This window comes from Glycine soja, chromosome 2, assembly GCF_004193775.1.
Source record: "Glycine soja cultivar W05 chromosome 2, ASM419377v2, whole genome shotgun sequence".
In the NCBI taxonomy this organism is placed as follows: Eukaryota; Viridiplantae; Streptophyta; class Magnoliopsida; order Fabales; family Fabaceae; genus Glycine; species Glycine soja.
This window is the reverse complement of record NC_041003.1, coordinates 8,576,404-8,594,964: the sequence shown is the minus strand read 5'-3', so window position 1 is coordinate 8,594,964 and position 18,561 is coordinate 8,576,404. Positions and strand designations below refer to the sequence as shown.

The following is an 18,561-nucleotide window of genomic DNA, read 5'->3' as shown; positions in this document are numbered from 1 at the left end:
AAGAAAAAAAAAAAAGAGTAAGAATGTGGAGTAGAGTCATAATTCACCTAGTAAATATTGTTGTCTTCTCTTGAAATGGAGGTTAATTTGGTTCTTTTGTGCGGAAATAAATCATTTGTTGCTGATAATTAAGACTAACTTACAGACACCTATGATTTTTCGAGATTGCACACAGTCCTTTTATATCATTTACAAAGCCTCCTTTATAAAAGTACACGATATTCATGGAATTTATACAGGGAATGTTTGTGTAATCTTTTTCAAATAATTTAAGAAATGTTAGTGTAGATTGTAGAGGTAGAAAAATGAATATAATGAGAAATTTGACAAAACTTCACTAAACCAATTTACTCATAATTTAATTGTTGGAGACTGTGTACAACTTTACTACAATCAATATTAATACAACTCTTGATTAAAACTCAAAGTACCTTAAATCTATTGCTCTACCTCAGCGTCATATTCAGGAGCACTGGAGCACCTAGATCTGGACAGGACAAGTGAATCAAGTTGGAGTGGTAGAAGCCAAAATCACACAAAGATGGAGGAATCCTTTTGAGTGGTGGCACAAGTTAGACTGTTAGATAAAGCCATTTTTAGGATGATTTTGTTTATTTTTGGCATCATCCTTTCTCTTTTTTTTCCTCCTCAACTTGTCACAAGCCAAGGCTCTCTCAAGCGGCTCCACCCTTTGTTTGAGAGATGCAAGAAGTGTAGTCTGCATCTCATTCCTCTGAAAGAGTTGCACCATCATCTCCATCATCTTCTGGTTATCCTCCACCATCTTCTCCAACAACAACTCCCTCTTCTTTCCTTCTCCATCCTTCTCTTTCACCAAATATTTCTCCCCAACAAAACCCCTTCCTCCCTCACTATCCTCCTCTTCCACGTCTTCATTATTCAAAGCTTCAATTTCCTCATCTTCTTCCTCTTGCTCCTCACATCTATTTTCACCCTCCTCTTCCTCTACCAATCTTGTTCCCAACCCAATACTTTCTTCTTCCATGCACCTACCCTTCTCCTTTTCTACCTCCCCATTCCTCAAAGTTTCTATTCCATCATCTTCCTCTTCCTTAACCAAACAATTATCTTCTCCAACACATTCACCCTCCCCACTCTTGAAAGTTTCCACTCCACTACTTTTCTCTTCCTCCACCAAACAATTCTCTTCTCCCACACACTCACCCTCCTTCTCTTCAAAATGGAGAATAGTCACTTGATCAAGAAATTCTTGAAGGGCAATAGCTTTGTTGATGAGAGACTTTCTGCACTCTCTGAGGCCAGAGTAGTGTAACAACACCTTAACAAAATCCAACTTGAGAAGCAAGTTCATGATGGTCTCGTAGAGCCTCATCCTCTCCCTTTGTTCCCTCTTCAATTTCATCACTTTCACCCGAACCTCGCTCTCAATCCGCTCTGTGACACCTCTACCCCGACATATACATAAATAAATAAAATATGTAAATGTATTGGTAAACAAATCCACGTGGGTAAAAGATTCACATTCACTTTACTATTACCAAATATAACTTATTAAAAATATATTTGGTTCAAGACAAGGCCATCAAAATTTACAAAATGTTTTTTTAAATCAGTGAGGTAAAATGAAATAGACTAACATCATGCAATTAATATAAAGACTTATGTCCCAATGTCACATCCTATCAGAGCATTGTGTCCCAACGTCCTTCAGCACAAGGTTCCTTAAAGCAATTCACCTAGTCATCTGCTCCCCCGAACACAAAGTTCAAGATCATCACAAGATCTAAACACAAACAACACACAAGGAGTGAGTTATCACATTCCTAACTAATGGAGAGAAACAAGATAACATGTAGGTATAGATATCATATAAACAAAATAAAACTTACTTAAATATAGCTCACGTCATTTCATCATTTTGTCGCTCAATATCACATCACAACACAACACATCTCATTCATTTTCGCAACATTCACGTACTCAAGGATCAAACACAATATCACCAAGTCAATCAATATCGATCAATACACAAGTGTTATGCAACATATACACTAAGACTCAATCCTATATGCAATGTGGTACCATGTTAGTAAAAAACCTCGTAGGGCGCCTAGGAGTACATGACAAGACAAACCACACACTAGCATGTCAGGTCACTCTCACTAGGTAAAATCATAGAGAGACCAGTCAGGGTCACGTTGTTTTGCGAGAATGCTCCTACCATATGGGATCAACATAGACTTAAAGGAGCACTCAAACTGGGTGTATTTACCCCCAAGGCCTACACTTCGAAGAGTCCGTTAGGGCATCTCTCTCCTGATTCAGGTTCAACCCAGAAAACATTTTAGCACACAGACTCTATCTATGAATTGTACAAAACACACAACTCCTCAATTGTTTTCAAAATAGTTTAAATTTGTCGCCCTTTAAGGGTCTTAGCATTAACTTTTCGTCCTTAAAGGGACTTAGCATTAACTCGTCGCCCTTAAAGGGACTTAGTATTAACTCGTCGCTCTTAAAGGGACTTACAATTGTGTGATTGCACAGTTCATAGCTCACAACTCAATACACACATCTCAATACACATTTATTTTACCATTCATCAAAGGTTCAATTTGACACATACTCATAATTTGAATCACCATTTCATAATCTCAATATAACAATTTATACAAAAGGTTTATCACAACATAAGGAGTAAAACCCCTCAAATATTTTCAGATAGTTATATCAAAATCATAGGTATATAAAAAAAATGAAAACACTAAGTGCACTCTATTTTATCAACCAATTTGCATCAGGATATCAATATTATATTTATAATCATAAAGGAAAAATTATAATTCAATAAACATCCCAAAATAAATCCCAAATTAATCCCCTAAGAATCCCTACACATGTTCATTTTATCCCCAATTGCAATAAACTCATCCCTTACCTCTAAGCGGACTCACATGTGTTCCGGAAGCGATAACAGCATCTCTAGCAATTTTCAGAGATTCCTCAAGATTTTCCTCTGATTACTCTGATAGGATTCCCAAACGTGTTAGACAAAAGGAGAAGGGATTGAAGCATCCATTTTGTAATGTCTTCGTGTGATTCTATTTCCTCTCTCCATGGATATTATTTTGCAAATCCCAATGGTGAAGGTGTGTGGAATTGAATCTCGAACCACATATTAAAATTTTATGACAACCCAACGGTTAACGAATCCAGGATCGTAGTTTTACGGAGACAGTTTTGGGTTTCTACGGGAAAATAAAAAGTTGCGATAAAAAAGGTTTTTCTCTCAGCCCCGACATCTTTTCGCAATTCCCAACGATGAGAATGCTCGAAATTGAGTTGCAAACATGGTGCTTAAATTTCAGATCCAACAGTGAACGAGTCCAGGATCATCATTTTTCTGAGATAGGTTTGGTGGTCTGCAGGAAAAAGAGAGGATTTTGGGAGGGAAAAAGAGAAAACGAACTTGACGGAAAAATGAGGCATAGAAACTGAAAACTGACCTCACATGTCTCTATTTATAGTTATGGTACTCATAACCTATCATTTACTCTATTTATTTATTTTTATCATTTTATAAAAATAAACTTTATTTTATTCCCTATAAAATGAATAAATAAAATACATTATTTATTTTCTCTCAAACCATTATTTTAATTAATAAAGTTATTTCTTCTTATTTATTTAATTATAAAAACCTCATCATTTTTTTAAAACTCTATTTATTTACAAATAACAATTTTTTTAAAATTAGTTTACGAAAAATGGGATGTTACACGCTCCAACTCCACCCTCATGGCAGCGATCTTCCTCAAGGTGTTCCTCACCAGAAAATCTCTCAACACCCTCTGGATCTTTGTGGCAAATTCGGTTCCAGTGCACTTTAAACCCACGAAGTGAACAGGGATAGAAACCACCTTAGAGGGTGCTTTGTGGTAGCCAGGCTCAACCATGCCCCCAACGGCTTCTGTACAAATGGGTGTTCTTCATTTGCATCATTCGGATCGTGTCAATTTTGGGAATTTTAAGGAATTTGTTTTTGTTCGTGAAGAATAAGGTAAAAAATCAAGGAGATTTATAATAGAAGGAGGGATGAGAATGAAAGTTCGAGAACTAGGAGAAGAGAAGGAAATAGAAGCCAAGAAATTAACTAGTTACTGACGTGGCTTGAGTTATGCTTTCTTTCTACATAAGTGTCAATTCTTCTTATATGTTCTCCCAAACTTTGTTTCAAAATACCATATGGAGATTTTGTCTTTCCCCACGTCATCAATTTTTTAATCTCCCGGAATTTTTTTTCTATTTTTTTTCTCCGCATCTATTTTCTAATTAAATTTTTTTTTAGTCATCCATTAAGTGATCATGTGTGTATTCTATTAAGTGATCATGTGTGTATTAAATATTTGATAATCTCAAACAGTGTGATATTTGTTTCAAAATTAAATTTAAAATAAATTTATTTCTTTTTTCTGTATCATCCTTCTTTTTGGCCTCTCTCTTCCGCCCTCTTCTCTTTCTTCCTCGAATGATTCTAGAAACCCACCCTCTTTCCTCCAAGGCCTCTTCACCAAAACCTTATCCCAATCCCAAACACACCATGCACATAATGCAAAGAAAAATCCAAATTTGAGAAAAGATTTGTTAGTGAAGGGAGTGTGGAGAGGAAAACCTACCCAACAGAAAGCTCACCAGGAAGAACAACAACGGAGAGGAAGCTCACCACCATGTACTCCAAATGCAACTACATCTCCTCCGCCCATAAAATGTTCGATACAACGCCCGACACAAACCATGACCTCATTACTTGGAACGCTATCCTCTCCGCCCATGCCGCCCACACCGGCAAAGCCCGCAACGACTTTCACCTCTTTCGCCTCCTTCGCCACTCCTTTGTCTCTACGATGCACCACACTCTCGCCCCCTGTCTTCAAAATGTGCCTCCTCTTAGCCTCCTTCTCTGCCGCCAAGTCCCTCTAAGGCAACACTGTCATGATCAACTTATAGGATGTGTTTGTCACCAGTGTTCTGGTCAACATTTATGCCAAATTTAGACAAATTAAAGAGGCACACATTGTGTAGGATGGAATGGTGTGAGGGACATTGTTCTCTAGAGCGTCATTATGAAAGCTTATGTTGACATATGTCTCGAATATGAAGCGCTGCTTCTTTTCTCTGAGTTTCACCGAGTTGGACTTCGTCCCAATGACGTCACTCTTCATACTCTCGCGCGACTTGTGAAAAGTAAACAGAATGTTTTGGAATGGCAGTTGAAGCAGCATAAAGCTTATGTAACAAAGTTGTTTATGTATAATGATGATGATGGTTTGATGTTATTGCATGGAATAAGACACTGTTTTGGTTTCTTAAGAGAGGTGAAGCTTAGGAATCTGTTGATTGTTTTGTGGATATGATAAACCTGTGTGTTGCATGTGATGGCTTGACTTTTGTTGTGATGTCGTTTGTGGTTGTCAATGACTTGAGATGGGGAAACAGATCAAGTCCATGAAGAGGTTGTTCCTCAACGAAGGTTGATATTTGTTTCTTTTAAAAAAAATTGAGATATGTTTTGGCAGATGAAGGTTGAAGGGAGAAGAAGGTAGGTGAAGGGCTACTGGATGTCTCGAAAGAGGCTTCTCCATGTTTGATTTATTTATTTTTTACTTTAATTGATTAGGACGATTTTTAACCACCAAAAAACTTAAATTTGATTTCGAAACAAATGCGGGCGATTTTTTGAGCCATCATAAACCGTATTATCAAATATTTAACAGACACGTCATCACTTAACTGACAACAAAGATATTTATGTATATTTTTTATTTTGTAATGCTTTCCGTTGGTAGAAAAAAATAGGCAGTATTGTTGGGTTACAAGTGTGAGGTGAAGTCTCACATCAGGCAAAAGTGAAAAAGTTGAGCACCATATAAGTGAGGAGAAGACCCATAAACCTAAGCCTTAAGGTTTTGGGTTAAAGTGTGGTGTAAGTTCCTTTGTGTGATGGCTCGTGGTCCACTGGTGTAGATCTTCTCGGTACTCCCCATAATTCTAATCCATAGTATACTTACCCCATAATTCTGATCTAGAGTATATCAGTTGGAGGAAGTAGGTATGTAAGGAATGGTTTTTTTTAAAAAGCCTGGTCTGTCAACTGTATCCATTCACTCATCTATGGTTTCTGTATCAAAGGAGGTTAGAGGTTCATATAAAGTCTCAATTTATTATATGGTATTTCATATGTCAATTTGTTCATTGGACAATGCTTTGAAGAAATACCCCGACTGAATTTGTTGGTTGTTGCCTTGCTAATCCAACTGATAATGGAAATGGATTGAAGTAGTTTGAAGATCTTGTCTTAAAGGTTTAATGGATAATATCTTTTTATCAAGATAACTTTTTTTTTTTTCAGAATGCAATTGGAGTTTTGTGTTTGTTTGTTAGGATGGTTATCGTGTTGTTCGATTCAACCCAGAATTGTGGCCACCTGGGGAAAAGGTAGGCAACCCCATTTCTTTTTCACATATCTCTCTAGTGTGAATTCACAGTGTAAGCTGAAGAGATACAATTGAACTATTTTATTTTCCTCCTTAGTTGTAATAGGTGACCTTGTTGGGAATAAATTTGTATGTCCACTATCTAAGTCATCATGTAATCAATTCTAATTTTAATAATAAAGTATTATTTTATTTTCATTGTCATATTTCACTATTTGATTACATGGTCCATTTCATAATATCCTTGATTAAAATTAAAGACGTGTTATTATAATAGAGATTATGATAATGAGAAACAAGTTTATTCTAATTTTAATCTAAACTGTTCTTGATCATAGGATTATTATAAATAGGGTATCAATAATCTGGGTAGATTAATATATATGTAATAGTATTTATTGGATAAATATTAATAGATCTCATTTATTAATTTGCATATATAGATGAGTCACATGTTAATGTGATCATTGAACTGACTCAATTGAAATTTTCTAATGTTTAAAATTTACCATAAACTGTCAATAAAAAATTCTCAAAAAGAGGTATAATAGCTTTTTTTGACCTGAGATTGTCATAGTAATTAACAGGTTATTTGTTGTATTTTAATTCTGGACACCTAATGTTTTAAAGCACTTGTTGAATGGATATTGGATATGATTAAATACTTGTAGAATTAATGATTAATCAAGAAGGAATTCATCAACTCTTGGTAATAAGTTTAAGCTCTATAAATAAAATTATATCCTGATCAAAAAAATTAAATGAAAGAAGAAATGAGTTTCTTAAGTCATTATGAGTTAACTCACAAGGGTTTGACAGTAATATCATACTCTAGAGTTAACCCAGAGCTGTAAAGATGGAAGAAATTATTACACTACTCTTCTAATGGTTCTTGAAAGTAAAATGCTACTTCATGCTATCCGGACGTTTAGGAGTGTTACTAGACGCCTACCTTGATTAGTATATTAATTTGATTAATATATTATTAACTTAGTATTAAACTTATGGGGTCACACACAAACGAATGTTCTAATCTCTGTTAAAGAAATTATTTTAATATTTGATGATTAATTAAATTAGAGAATTTAATATGATCAAATGATTAATTGATTTCAAAAAGGTAGAATATTATTATATTTTTGCAAGCACTGAAAATATAAATAATATGAAAGATTTGGTGAAAGGAGAGAAACAAACATATATGATTTTATATTTGGAATTTAGGTTGAAAAGACGGTTAGATACAAGTTTGACTTGGTCAATTATTATTTCAATTTTAATTGCTAAGCTAAATGGTTAGTAATAAAAGGTAACAAGAAATAATATAACTTAAAAAAGGATACTATCAATAATGATTTTGATTTGATAAGAGATTTGATATCCTTAGCGTGCTATAAATAACCTTGAACGGCAGGTTGAAACGATCCCAATATCACTCCTCTATTTGTATTTTTCCACCTGTCAAGGTTGTTGACAAATAGAGGTCAATCTTGACGTGAATACACGTAGAGTCTTCATACTATTGAAGAATTTTTATACTTCAAGAGATACATTTTTAATATGTCATTTATTTATAATATAATTTAAATACAAAATAAATCTTTTTATTCCATTTTTTTTTCCTTCGGGCCTATGTTTCACTAATAGTTATTAGAGCACAACTTTATACATTATAGTGGACCAAAATTGTGGTTTCGGACAGAATACAATGACATCATTTCATCTATGTAACCTGCATCACAGTGACCAAAAATTCTTGTTTTGCTGTAGCTGTTTATCAAATCAAATTATTTTTTTTTCTGGGTTATATCTGAAATGATCTCATTGCAGATGATAAATAAAGTTGGGAAGGCAATTTTCCAAAGGGCCGGAGAACTGAATATACCAGTGGGCTTCTGGTGTATGAAGGTGTTTTTTTTTATTTGCTTGTATATATAAAAGAACTATCTTGTAGAGTTTCTTCTCCTCCCATTAATACAACTTTAGGTTGTCAGATTCTTTGTCTGTGGCCTATGGTATTGCTACCCTTCTAGACAGTTATGGGACATTTTTTTGTATGTATGAAGTTAATGAAATTAATAATTACTGAGTCGAATGGTTTCAGGGGATTGGTCTATATATTTCTGAAATTGAGCAGTTGTGCACAGAATTTCCATCTACAGTTGTATTGATTGATCACTTGGGCTTCATCAAACCACCATTGTAAGCTATATTATATCATTCTTTCAGAGGTCAAGAAAAATGCCTTTATATGAATATTGTATTGCAGAAATGAAGAAGAATGCCAGATAAAATTTCCATGTTTTTCCACGTCATCAATTTTGGCATTTTATAACGCATCTACAAAGATATTTTTCAATTAAAATTAATGCACGTGACTTTTGTGAGCTGGATGAGTTCCATGACAATTTTATTATATGCATCGATAAAGCGAATCACACATTGAGTTGATACAAGTCGTATGCATGGAATTTTTATTTTTTAGTGAGAGGGGTCGTATGCATGGTTCAAGTTATAAAAAAAAAACAATTCAAAGAAGAAAAAAAGTTTAAAATTTTGCACAATTTTGTTAATGCAATTTTATTGTTTGTTTCTAATTCCTTATCAAATTAACAGTGAATCACATGGAGGAGTACGGGCTAAGAAAAACTTACGTACGTAGATATATCTCAAATGACTATTTCACTTTTTTTTTTAATTTCAATAAATTAAAGTTCGTTAACAAAAAATTCAATAAAGTAAAAATTAACCAAGTCACTCAAAGTCAAGTCAAGTCAAGTCAATGATAAAAAAATAGTCAAGTATTTTCTAAAATTATGATCATCCAACTGGCAATTTCAATTATACAAATAAATGCAGATAAGCCAAGCAGTTCAATGTTTTATCATGTGCCAATTTTTTTGAAAAAGCGCAAATTAAGATATCGTTGATTAAAAATCTGGTCTTTGACACTGGGAACGTCAAAGAAAAACTAGATGCAAAAATACAACCACCAGTGTTTCCAAATACATAAAAAGATAAATATGCAGTTTAGTAAATAACCCAAACCAATACGTACACAAACTTACTTTCGTTTGTGCGTAATCATATATCCCTGCATGCCGACGCTGTTTGATCCAATATTGATTCAGTGCAGCAACACACTATTCAATTGTTCTCACATTAATTTGTTATTCATAAGACCTTCTCAACACACAAGAATTTGGTTTTTTCACTCTCACAAAAAAATAGGTGTTGTTTCCATTAAAAACTTATTTTGAAAAAAATGAATGTAAAAAAATTGAAAAAGATAAAAAAAAAATAGTACTAATTTTATTCCCTTTATTATTTTTTAATTTTTCTAATATTCTTTTAGTAGAGTTTATACTATCTTTCGTTTGAAAAAATAATAGATTATATTTTGTTGCCACTAAAAATATTTTCTGGATCCATCACTGATATTATTGTGTATATGAAAACTCATTAATTTGCCTGCTAGCCATTTCCACGAATGTAGCTTCACTAGTTCCAATAGCACCTCCAAATTTTATTTTATTTTCTTTCAACATAATAGAGTTTATTTTTCTTCCAAATAACCCAAACAGTTTTGAGGAATTAGGAGGAATGGTGAAAATAAGTAGGAGTGTTTTGAGGAGGAGAAATAAGATAAAAATAAAATAAAAAGGGTGAGACTTACTCGATTATTTTTCACCTATTTCAATGCATCCTTGGATTTTTTCCTGTCTTTTTTTATTTTTTATTTCTTACAACCAATTACTTATAATTTTTATTTTACTTTCACATATTTCTACTTTTTTTTTTCATCACCATATTTCTCTTATCTGTACCAAACAAGGTCTTAATGATTATAAAGCCAAGTTAATTATTTCTATTTTTATTTTTTAAAATGTTAATAAATATTAAATATAATGTTTATGAGGAAACGTTTAATGAATTACTTAAATAAACTATAATTTATATATAATGATATTTTTATGTGTTTTTTTAATGATAACCTCATAAAAAAATTAATAATTAACATGATTATTTTTAATAATAAATAAATATAATATCTTAAAAACATAATTTACAATGAATTCCTTATAATAAATTATGAACCGATAAAAACTTTATTTCTTCGTTAAAAATGCACATAATATATTAAAAATATCATTTTCAATGAATTATTTATGATAAATTATAAATTAATAAAAAATATTTCTTAATATATTTTTATATATTCAAATTATATTTTTTCATTTAAACAAATTCCTTCAGCCCACTGATATTATATATTTTCAGTATTTTCCTGTGATTTTTGTTGGATTAATGAGTTGAAAAAGTCTATGACTTTTGTTATAAATTTAGAATGTTCTCTGTCATAACCTCCTTTCCCATTAGTGTTCTGAGATAGTGTCATTAAAGCAATGCGAGATCGGTCCAAACTTAGGCCTAGAGGAATTTTTTATACCTTTAAAGAAAAAAATTATGCGTGATATCTTCATATATGACCTTTTTTCGTTTAAAAAAATTATTAACAAATGTTAATAATTCTAAAATTCAAACTTCAAGTTATTTTATATTTGATCGATCTTGTTACCATAAATTACAATAAAAATTGGAAATAAAAAAATAATTACAAAATAAAAAAAAAGTGTTTAATCTTGTAGACCGACTCAGATGATTGTCTCCATATTTCACATGATGTGTCCTCTATTTTTGCACCAATTCTGAAGAACAACATATCTGGTTAAAATTTATAAATAAAATAAAGTGGCTTAAAACACAAACACATTGGGATGGATGTGATTTGTTCCTTTAGTAGTGCACAAACTATTAGAGAACTTTATTAAAAAGAAAACTAAATGGTAAAGAATTAGACTATATAGTCTTTGTTCATGAAATTTCAGTCTCTCTTTTAAACCATAATGTTAATTATACAATTTTGATGAATATCTCCCTTTTTAATTTGTTTTTTTTCCTAAAAATATCCTTAAATCTAAATATAGTTGTTGCCTGGAACTCATTTGAAATGGCATTGGGTGTTGTATGTGGAGACTTATGGCATAACTATTGCTTTGAGCGCCCATCGTTGAGGGACCAGTATCCTGGAATAATGTTTGAGCATGAGAGATGAACCAAATCCATATCAGTGTTGGAAAATTAACTTCCATGTGCCTTTCCAATCTTGCCTTATATATACATAGAACTTGAGGTTGGCCTCCATGAAACTTGAGTGAGCATGTAGTTGGAGATCATGGTTTATGGATGTCTCCAACTTATTAGGTCAGAGATTAAGAATTTTTTTACATATTATTCTCAAATATATTTTGACATAATATTTTGACATAATATTATTCTCCAACTTATTAGGTCAGAGAAGTTCTTTAATTTTGTTATTTATTTCTTATATTAATCTATCCGAACTTTTTATTCTCCACTTCTTCCCTAGTTATATCTTTCTTCTTCTTCTTCTTTTTTTTTCTCTTTACTTCATTTCTAAACAAACTAATAAGGTATGGCCGAGTTTATTTTAATTAACTCTTGGTATTTGAAAACTATATATATTTTGGACCTAAGAAAATAAATTTTATTCAATCTCAACCATCTAGTTTGAGTTTAATAAATTTATTTAGATAATAAAGATATTCACCCGCCTATTTTTTTCTTGACTTAAATATATTTTTTATTTGTAATAGTTTACTATCTAATTTTTTAATTAAGAAAATTAGATTAATGACAGTTAAGAGGAGAAAAAGTTAAAAGGTGAAATGTGTGAGTGATGGCAGATGAAGGGGTGAGTTGAGAGAGTGAAGTAAGTAGTGTGATTTCCAATGCACATAGTATTCCAAAACGACAACTCATCCTAAAGTGAGGCCACGTCAGTATGGTTCCGCCGCCTGATTCAGCATGCGGTTGAAGAACACCCACCCCACGCCTACCTTCCTCATGTGTTGTGTTTTCAACACCAAAACTGCCACTTTGTCACTGCTTTAGGTGAACATCCCCCTCTATGCTATTGCTATTGCTACTTGTATATTTTTCTTTTCTTTTTTAATCTAATACATATTTTTTTAAGTTTTTAACCCAAAATAATAATAACTCTACTTCCACACATAAATTACATGCATGCAATACATTTATAAAATAATTCACATAAATAAGAGAGACAAACAAGGAAAAATCTGAAAATAGTATGGTTGATGTAATAAAAAGAAAAAACAAAAGAAATACTACATAATTTCCTTTCCACATACCTTAGATTATTATTTATAAGTGTGTTTTACCGGTTGCCATACAACTCTACAAATAGCGAAAAATTATTGCATGACTTGGGATTACTACGTATCCTTTTTCTTTTTCTTTTTTGCTGTAACTACTTATTCATAGTTTTGATCATTTTTTATGTAATGTATAACAAGATTTTCAATTTATGAAAAGAATATAATTCAATCATTATTACATAAAAAATGATTGAGATCATGTTCTTTTTGGACCATATGATAATTTCTTTCAAAGGTTAAATCGTGCATATATATATAATTTTCTTTTTTAATAAAAAAATACACCTCTTATATTTTTGGTATTGGTTTATATATATGTTTCTTGAGATAATTTTGATTTAAGTAGGCGTTTACTTAATCGGCAAATGATAAATCAATCATTTTACATCTAGGAGTAGACTATAATAATACTCTAAGAATATGATTATTAGTGAAAGGATGATGGAGATGAAACGAAGTGGAATGAAGCAAGCATGTGTTGAGTCTGAACTCTGAAGTGTGGTGATAGTATTTGGGATTTTGGGAAGGCAGATGATGGAAATTGCAAAGGCAGAAACATAAGCGAATGGGTAATGTCAGAAGGAAGAAACAAAAAGGGAGTGTGGTTGGTCGACAACAAGGACGCACACCGCTCTCTAGATCTGCCTACAACATCCTACCTAATTCCACTTTTCCCAGAAAAAGTATGTCTCTAAAGTCTAACCTTCAATACCAATCTTGTTTTCATATATTTTTTTTTAAAGAGAGTTACATATATTTGATGGATTTCATAAATATATAAAATAAAATAATCTACAATGATATACTCCCATAGTATGAACTTCTTGTATTGATTTTCTCACGTCACACCTCCTTTTTATACTAAGAAAATAATAATATTAATCAAAGGATTCAATTCAATTAATTATACATTTATATCATGCATGTTTAATTTTAACGGATAAAAATAATAATAGTAATACTAAACTAACTTACATCCACATTCTTAAATCCCATATTGTTTAGTTTTAGAAGATTAATAATGCCTCTTTAAATACCACATTTCTTCTTATCTAACATTTCTTAATAATATAATTATAAGAAGAGAAGAGAACGGAGAACGTGCTAAAAAATATGGTTAATGTAACAACTAACAAAGGTAGACAAAAGAGATATAATAATGTAACAAAAAAAATTATATTTTGTTGGATAAATAAGTATATATATTTTGTAAAGAAAGATAATCTTTAAATACATAATTTTTTTACTACCTTTAAATATAGTATATCTGTAAATATTTAAATGTTTCCACTTTTACTTTCTTAGGGTTTCACTCAATCTTGGACAAACATCCATCCGGCTCTATTTAAATGTAACCATTTGCTTTTTGGTTTTTGTGCGTGTTTATATTATGCATGCATTAGCATTACGGCTGGAATGTATCCATAAATCAAAGCACAGTAGACACAACACAGACAACACTCCCTCTGAATCAGAGACACTCCCTGCGACAACAACAGACAAATAAAGCAATTCAATTCAATTCTTCAACTTTATTACTACTTCACCCTTATAAAACCATGCCTTCCCTTCACCCTTTTCTCACCACATAGTCACATACACAGTATTCCTTCTAATTAACACTTTGATAATTGGTTTTGTTTAGTATGAGGCAAGAGAACATAATGCATTACCACCAAGTGGAGCCTGCTGCATGGAGCTACTACATGAGGGTTCATCGGAGCATGGAAGAGGACCAGATGGAGAGAGTTGCAAGGCTGGCCTCACAGAGTGCAGTAGTGATATTCAGTGTGAGTAGCTGTTGCATGTGCCATGCAATGAAGAGGCTCTTCTGTGGGATGGGGGTTAACCCTACGGTGCATGAGCTTGACCAAGACCCCAAAGGGAAAGATATGGAAAGAGCACTCATGAGGCTCCTTGGAATTGGAATCAACTCAACTTCTTCTGCTGTTCCTGTGGTCTTCATTGGAGGGAAACTTGTTGGCCCCATGGACAGGGTTTTGGCTTTCCACATCAGTGGCACCCTTGTTCCTCTTCTCAAACAAGCTGGTGCCTTGTGGCTTTGAAACTAATTATAGTAAAACAAAGCACTGTCTATTGTCTTATTTGTTTTTTTTTTTTTTTAACTTAAGACATTGCTTTGCTTATTATCTCCAGGATCCAACAGTATTACTATTATATCCATACTTGAGATTTTATATATGAGTATCATTAGCTAACTAGTTTTCCTCCAAAGATACAAGAAAAAGTAGGAAAAGCAATTTTCTTTTGCTTTTTTTGTTTGTAGTTTGTGCGAGTTGTGTAGCTTGTATAAAGAAGCACATGTTTTATGGAAATGAACAAGAAGTTCTGGTGAAAGTTTTTCCTTAGCTTTAACTTCTGATATATAAATGTGCTCCTATATATGGTAGAGGACCAACACATGTCCATAGTTATGGTCAATCTCCTGCTTACACGCAGCGAGCTAGTTTTTTTCAATTTATGGAAAAAGTTAATTAATAATTTAACTATATATCACATAAAAATCGGTATGAGACCAGAGAGTAAACGTCATAATCTCTCGCCTAATGGACCTAGCTGCTTACTCTTTGGAGAGCATTCTCAACGAATGAAGTGAAAGAGTGGTTGTGTGTGGTCTAATTTTTATTCGTCTAACTTATTAATTTGCTTCATGAAAGGGAAGAGAAAATAACAATCGACCGGTACAAAGTCTCTATAAAATATTAAAAAATTTACATTATATTTACAAGATGATATCATTGCTCAATGAGTAATTTCGCTAGCTAAGATAATCATTATCATTACACAATAATAAATGTTTAACTAGATTTAGTTGGGGTGTGTCAGGTGCTTGCAATAGTGCAATGCATGGAAGACACGTAAGATCCCAGCTATGATGGTGTCCGACACGTGTCCGTGTCAGTGTCTCACACCGATACGACATCGGTATTATGTTTTATATTTTGAACATTATAAGTGTCCATATGTCTATGTCTGTGTCGTATCCGTATCCATGCTTCATAGAATCCCAGTGGCAATGGATCTTCCCCCATAAAAAATTTAGACAATCGGTGATACAAAAGAAACAGGAAGCTCAAGTCGTTTTACAGAATCTATTGCCGATTCCAGGAGTAATTCACGAACAATTCCGGGAGCATGCATTTCCAAAGTTGACATGGCAACAGAGATGGTAAAACTTCAATTCCCCATTTGCGCAACCCATCGATCGAGATGGTCTTGAAATACAAGGTTTTACTTATTTTTATAACTGGTACTTGTGGTTTCATTTTGCTAGGCAACCGAGGTGGACTACTTAAAATAAAAATACAAGGTGAAATGCATAAGGCAAAAGAAAGTTAGATCGGGTATTAATTAATGACTACGAATAAAATGATTTGAGGATGCCACACTAAAACATATATAGCGCAAAGAGACTCTTAAGCATTGTAGCTAGGGCTGGTAAAATGTGATGGCCGGTCTAGCCTGTTCCATCAGGCTACACATTGAACATTGTCTGACTAATTAGGTTCTATCCATATTTTTCGGGAGTGAAATTTTTTAGGTCCAATCCAATTATATGTTGGACTGTTAGGTCATCCAACCAAGTCAAATCAATTTAGAAATTAATAAAAAACTTAAAAATTAATTCTATGTAAAAAATTATTTATTATGCATAAATTTTGTCTAATAAGTATTGACAAAATCATTTAAATCATGTTTAATTTAATGAATATTCAAATTAATAATACTGCTTTGGAGTTGTCACTTTTTATAGACACTTATTTTATGTTTAATAAATATGTTTTGCCTCTTAAAAAATTATAAATTATAATTTAAAATTATAAATTATATTTTATTTAATATTTATTATATATTACTAATCATACCATTCTGACTTGAGTTCATTTAACCTATTGAACTATTAGAGTTTCCTTTTTGTTTAGTTCAGTCTCACTCTAATTAGGACCGGTCCATCAGTGAGATCCATTTTGTCAGTGCTAATTGTAGCTAGTGTGATTATTATGTGTCACTAAAGTCCCTATCTTGTATGGTGTGGGTTTGAGCTTTTGAGAACGAGAAAGTGTCCCTCCCTCCTTTCTATGTAGCCCAAAAAACATGTACAGTTCATATATAATCTTAATTACAAGCAATTGGGTGCAAAAAGATTCAGTAAAATTAACATTAAAAAAAGAGGGGGCAATAAACCACCTACTATTATACTGTTAATCAAATATCCTTCTTGATCATGAAGATCTCAAGTGTTTAAACCATGGGTGGCTGCTGTTCTGCTTCCACAGGAGTGGGTGCAGGTGCAATCTTGATGCTACTATTCATTATATAAAGCATACCACAACCAGAAAATATAGCAAAGACAACAAAAACAAAGCAAAATATTAAGAAAAGAGCAACGCCAAATCCTGCCCACAGCACTTCTTGATTTTTTCGGGCTCTATTATTCATGACAGCTGACAATTCTATCACAAAATGGATCACAAGGATGAAGCAGAAACAGACCATAAGTGCTCTAAAGAAAAGTGAAAGTACAAGAAGGGCCATTTTTTTCTCTGCCATTCAACATTGTTTTTTGTGTCTCCAGAACAAGGCAAATTAATAAGAAATGAACTGAGAAAAGGGGGAAAATACTTTTCTTCCTGTATTGTTTTTGTTTCGCTAGCTTTGCAGAGGAAAGGTGTGAAGAAATTGTGAGAATATTGTTATTATTTATATGTGGCCCTAGTATCTGCACTGTTACAAGACTATAGTAATTTTGGTAGAAAGTGATATAAATCAATTATTAGTATTATGTTAATAATGTATAATTTATAAACGTACTTTACATTCGTTTTAAGATTTTTTTCATAGGCTGCATAATGCTCTTGAACTGAATGAAATTTAATGAAAACGATAAGAACAAGTTTATGAATTTATGATAGTTTATATAGATTAGCTAGTATTCAAGAAAATATCATATTAAGATTGGTTTGGATATATGCAGATAAAATTTTAAGAAACACTAATAAGAAAAGAAAAGTAGATTGTGTTTTAGTCTCACAAAAAGAGTCCTAAAGACATTTGAGAAATATGATCAAAATAAATCTTAAAGATAAATTAATGTATGTAGAGTGACGTATTCAAAGTTTCTTAATTTATATAACTTTTAGCTGATACTGAGGGGGCAGGCTAGATTTCACCAAATCCTTTTGGGAAAAGCTGTGATGTTTTTGTGCTTTGTGTGGTCTCACGAAATATTAAAGCGTCACGAATAATAAAAATAATATGATGATGGATTGAACGAACGACAATATATTTACTAACCAAGTTTTCTTTTAATTGCAATGTTGAGTTAGTTGTATGAGTGGAACCTTTTTTTTTTCTCCAACATTTGATATGATATTATGAGTTTCTCATGTGGCAAGATTTATGTAGAACTTATATATGTAACGCAAAGTTGCAATGGACCTCTTCAGATTTTAAACCCCAAATTTTAAGTACTGCTCTGCGCATGTGATGTGAGCCTGCAGTGGCACAGCAAGAAGTTTCTTCTTGATTTTTTGACAATGCATGATTTTTTGAACCTGCGTGGTATATACTCTATGTTGAATATACATACTTGTATAATAAATATGCATTTAATTATTCTGTAATGCAATTATGATTAAACTATTTAAGCACTCAATAAGTCTCTCGATCAATTCCATCAATTCAATAAACTATTTTTAAAAGGAAAATGCAGCAGATAGTTACTAAATCATTTTTGTTAAAATCACACAACCGTATTTTCTGTTAAATCTTATTTGACATTTTTATGTTAAATCACACTG

General features: G+C 32.3%; 2 protein-coding genes across 2 annotated transcripts; one reads left to right on the top strand and one right to left on the bottom strand.

Moving 5' to 3' along the window:
• Positions 1-580: 580 nt before the first annotated feature.
• Positions 581-3,938, bottom strand: LOC114372394 (neurofilament medium polypeptide-like). Its single transcript, XM_028329924.1, has 2 exons — positions 3,745-3,938; positions 581-1,427 (listed from the first exon to the last, which is right to left on the bottom strand). Exons 1-2 carry the CDS (start codon positions 3,936-3,938, stop codon positions 581-583), a joined length of 1,041 nt encoding a protein of 346 aa, XP_028185725.1.
• A 10,408-nt stretch (positions 3,939-14,346) lies between these two features.
• Positions 14,347-15,079, top strand: LOC114370766 (glutaredoxin-C5-like). Its single transcript, XM_028328161.1, has one exon. It carries the CDS (start codon positions 14,386-14,388, stop codon positions 14,803-14,805), a length of 420 nt encoding a protein of 139 aa, XP_028183962.1. The 5' UTR covers positions 14,347-14,385; the 3' UTR covers positions 14,806-15,079.
• Positions 15,080-18,561: the final 3,482 nt, after the last annotated feature.

Excerpts from the sequence above, each read along its gene's own strand:
- LOC114372394 (XM_028329924.1), bottom strand. The coding sequence starts at position 3,938 with ATGGTTGAGCCTGGCTACCACAAAGCACCCTCTAAGGTGGTTTCTATC. Across the intron at positions 1,428-3,744 it reads CGTGTAACATCCCATTTTTC|AGGTGTCACAGAGCGGATTG; the intron begins GTAAACTAATTT and ends ATGTCGGGGTAG.
- LOC114370766 (XM_028328161.1), top strand. The coding sequence starts at position 14,386 with ATGAGGCAAGAGAACATAATGCATTACCACCAAGTGGAGCCTGCTGCA.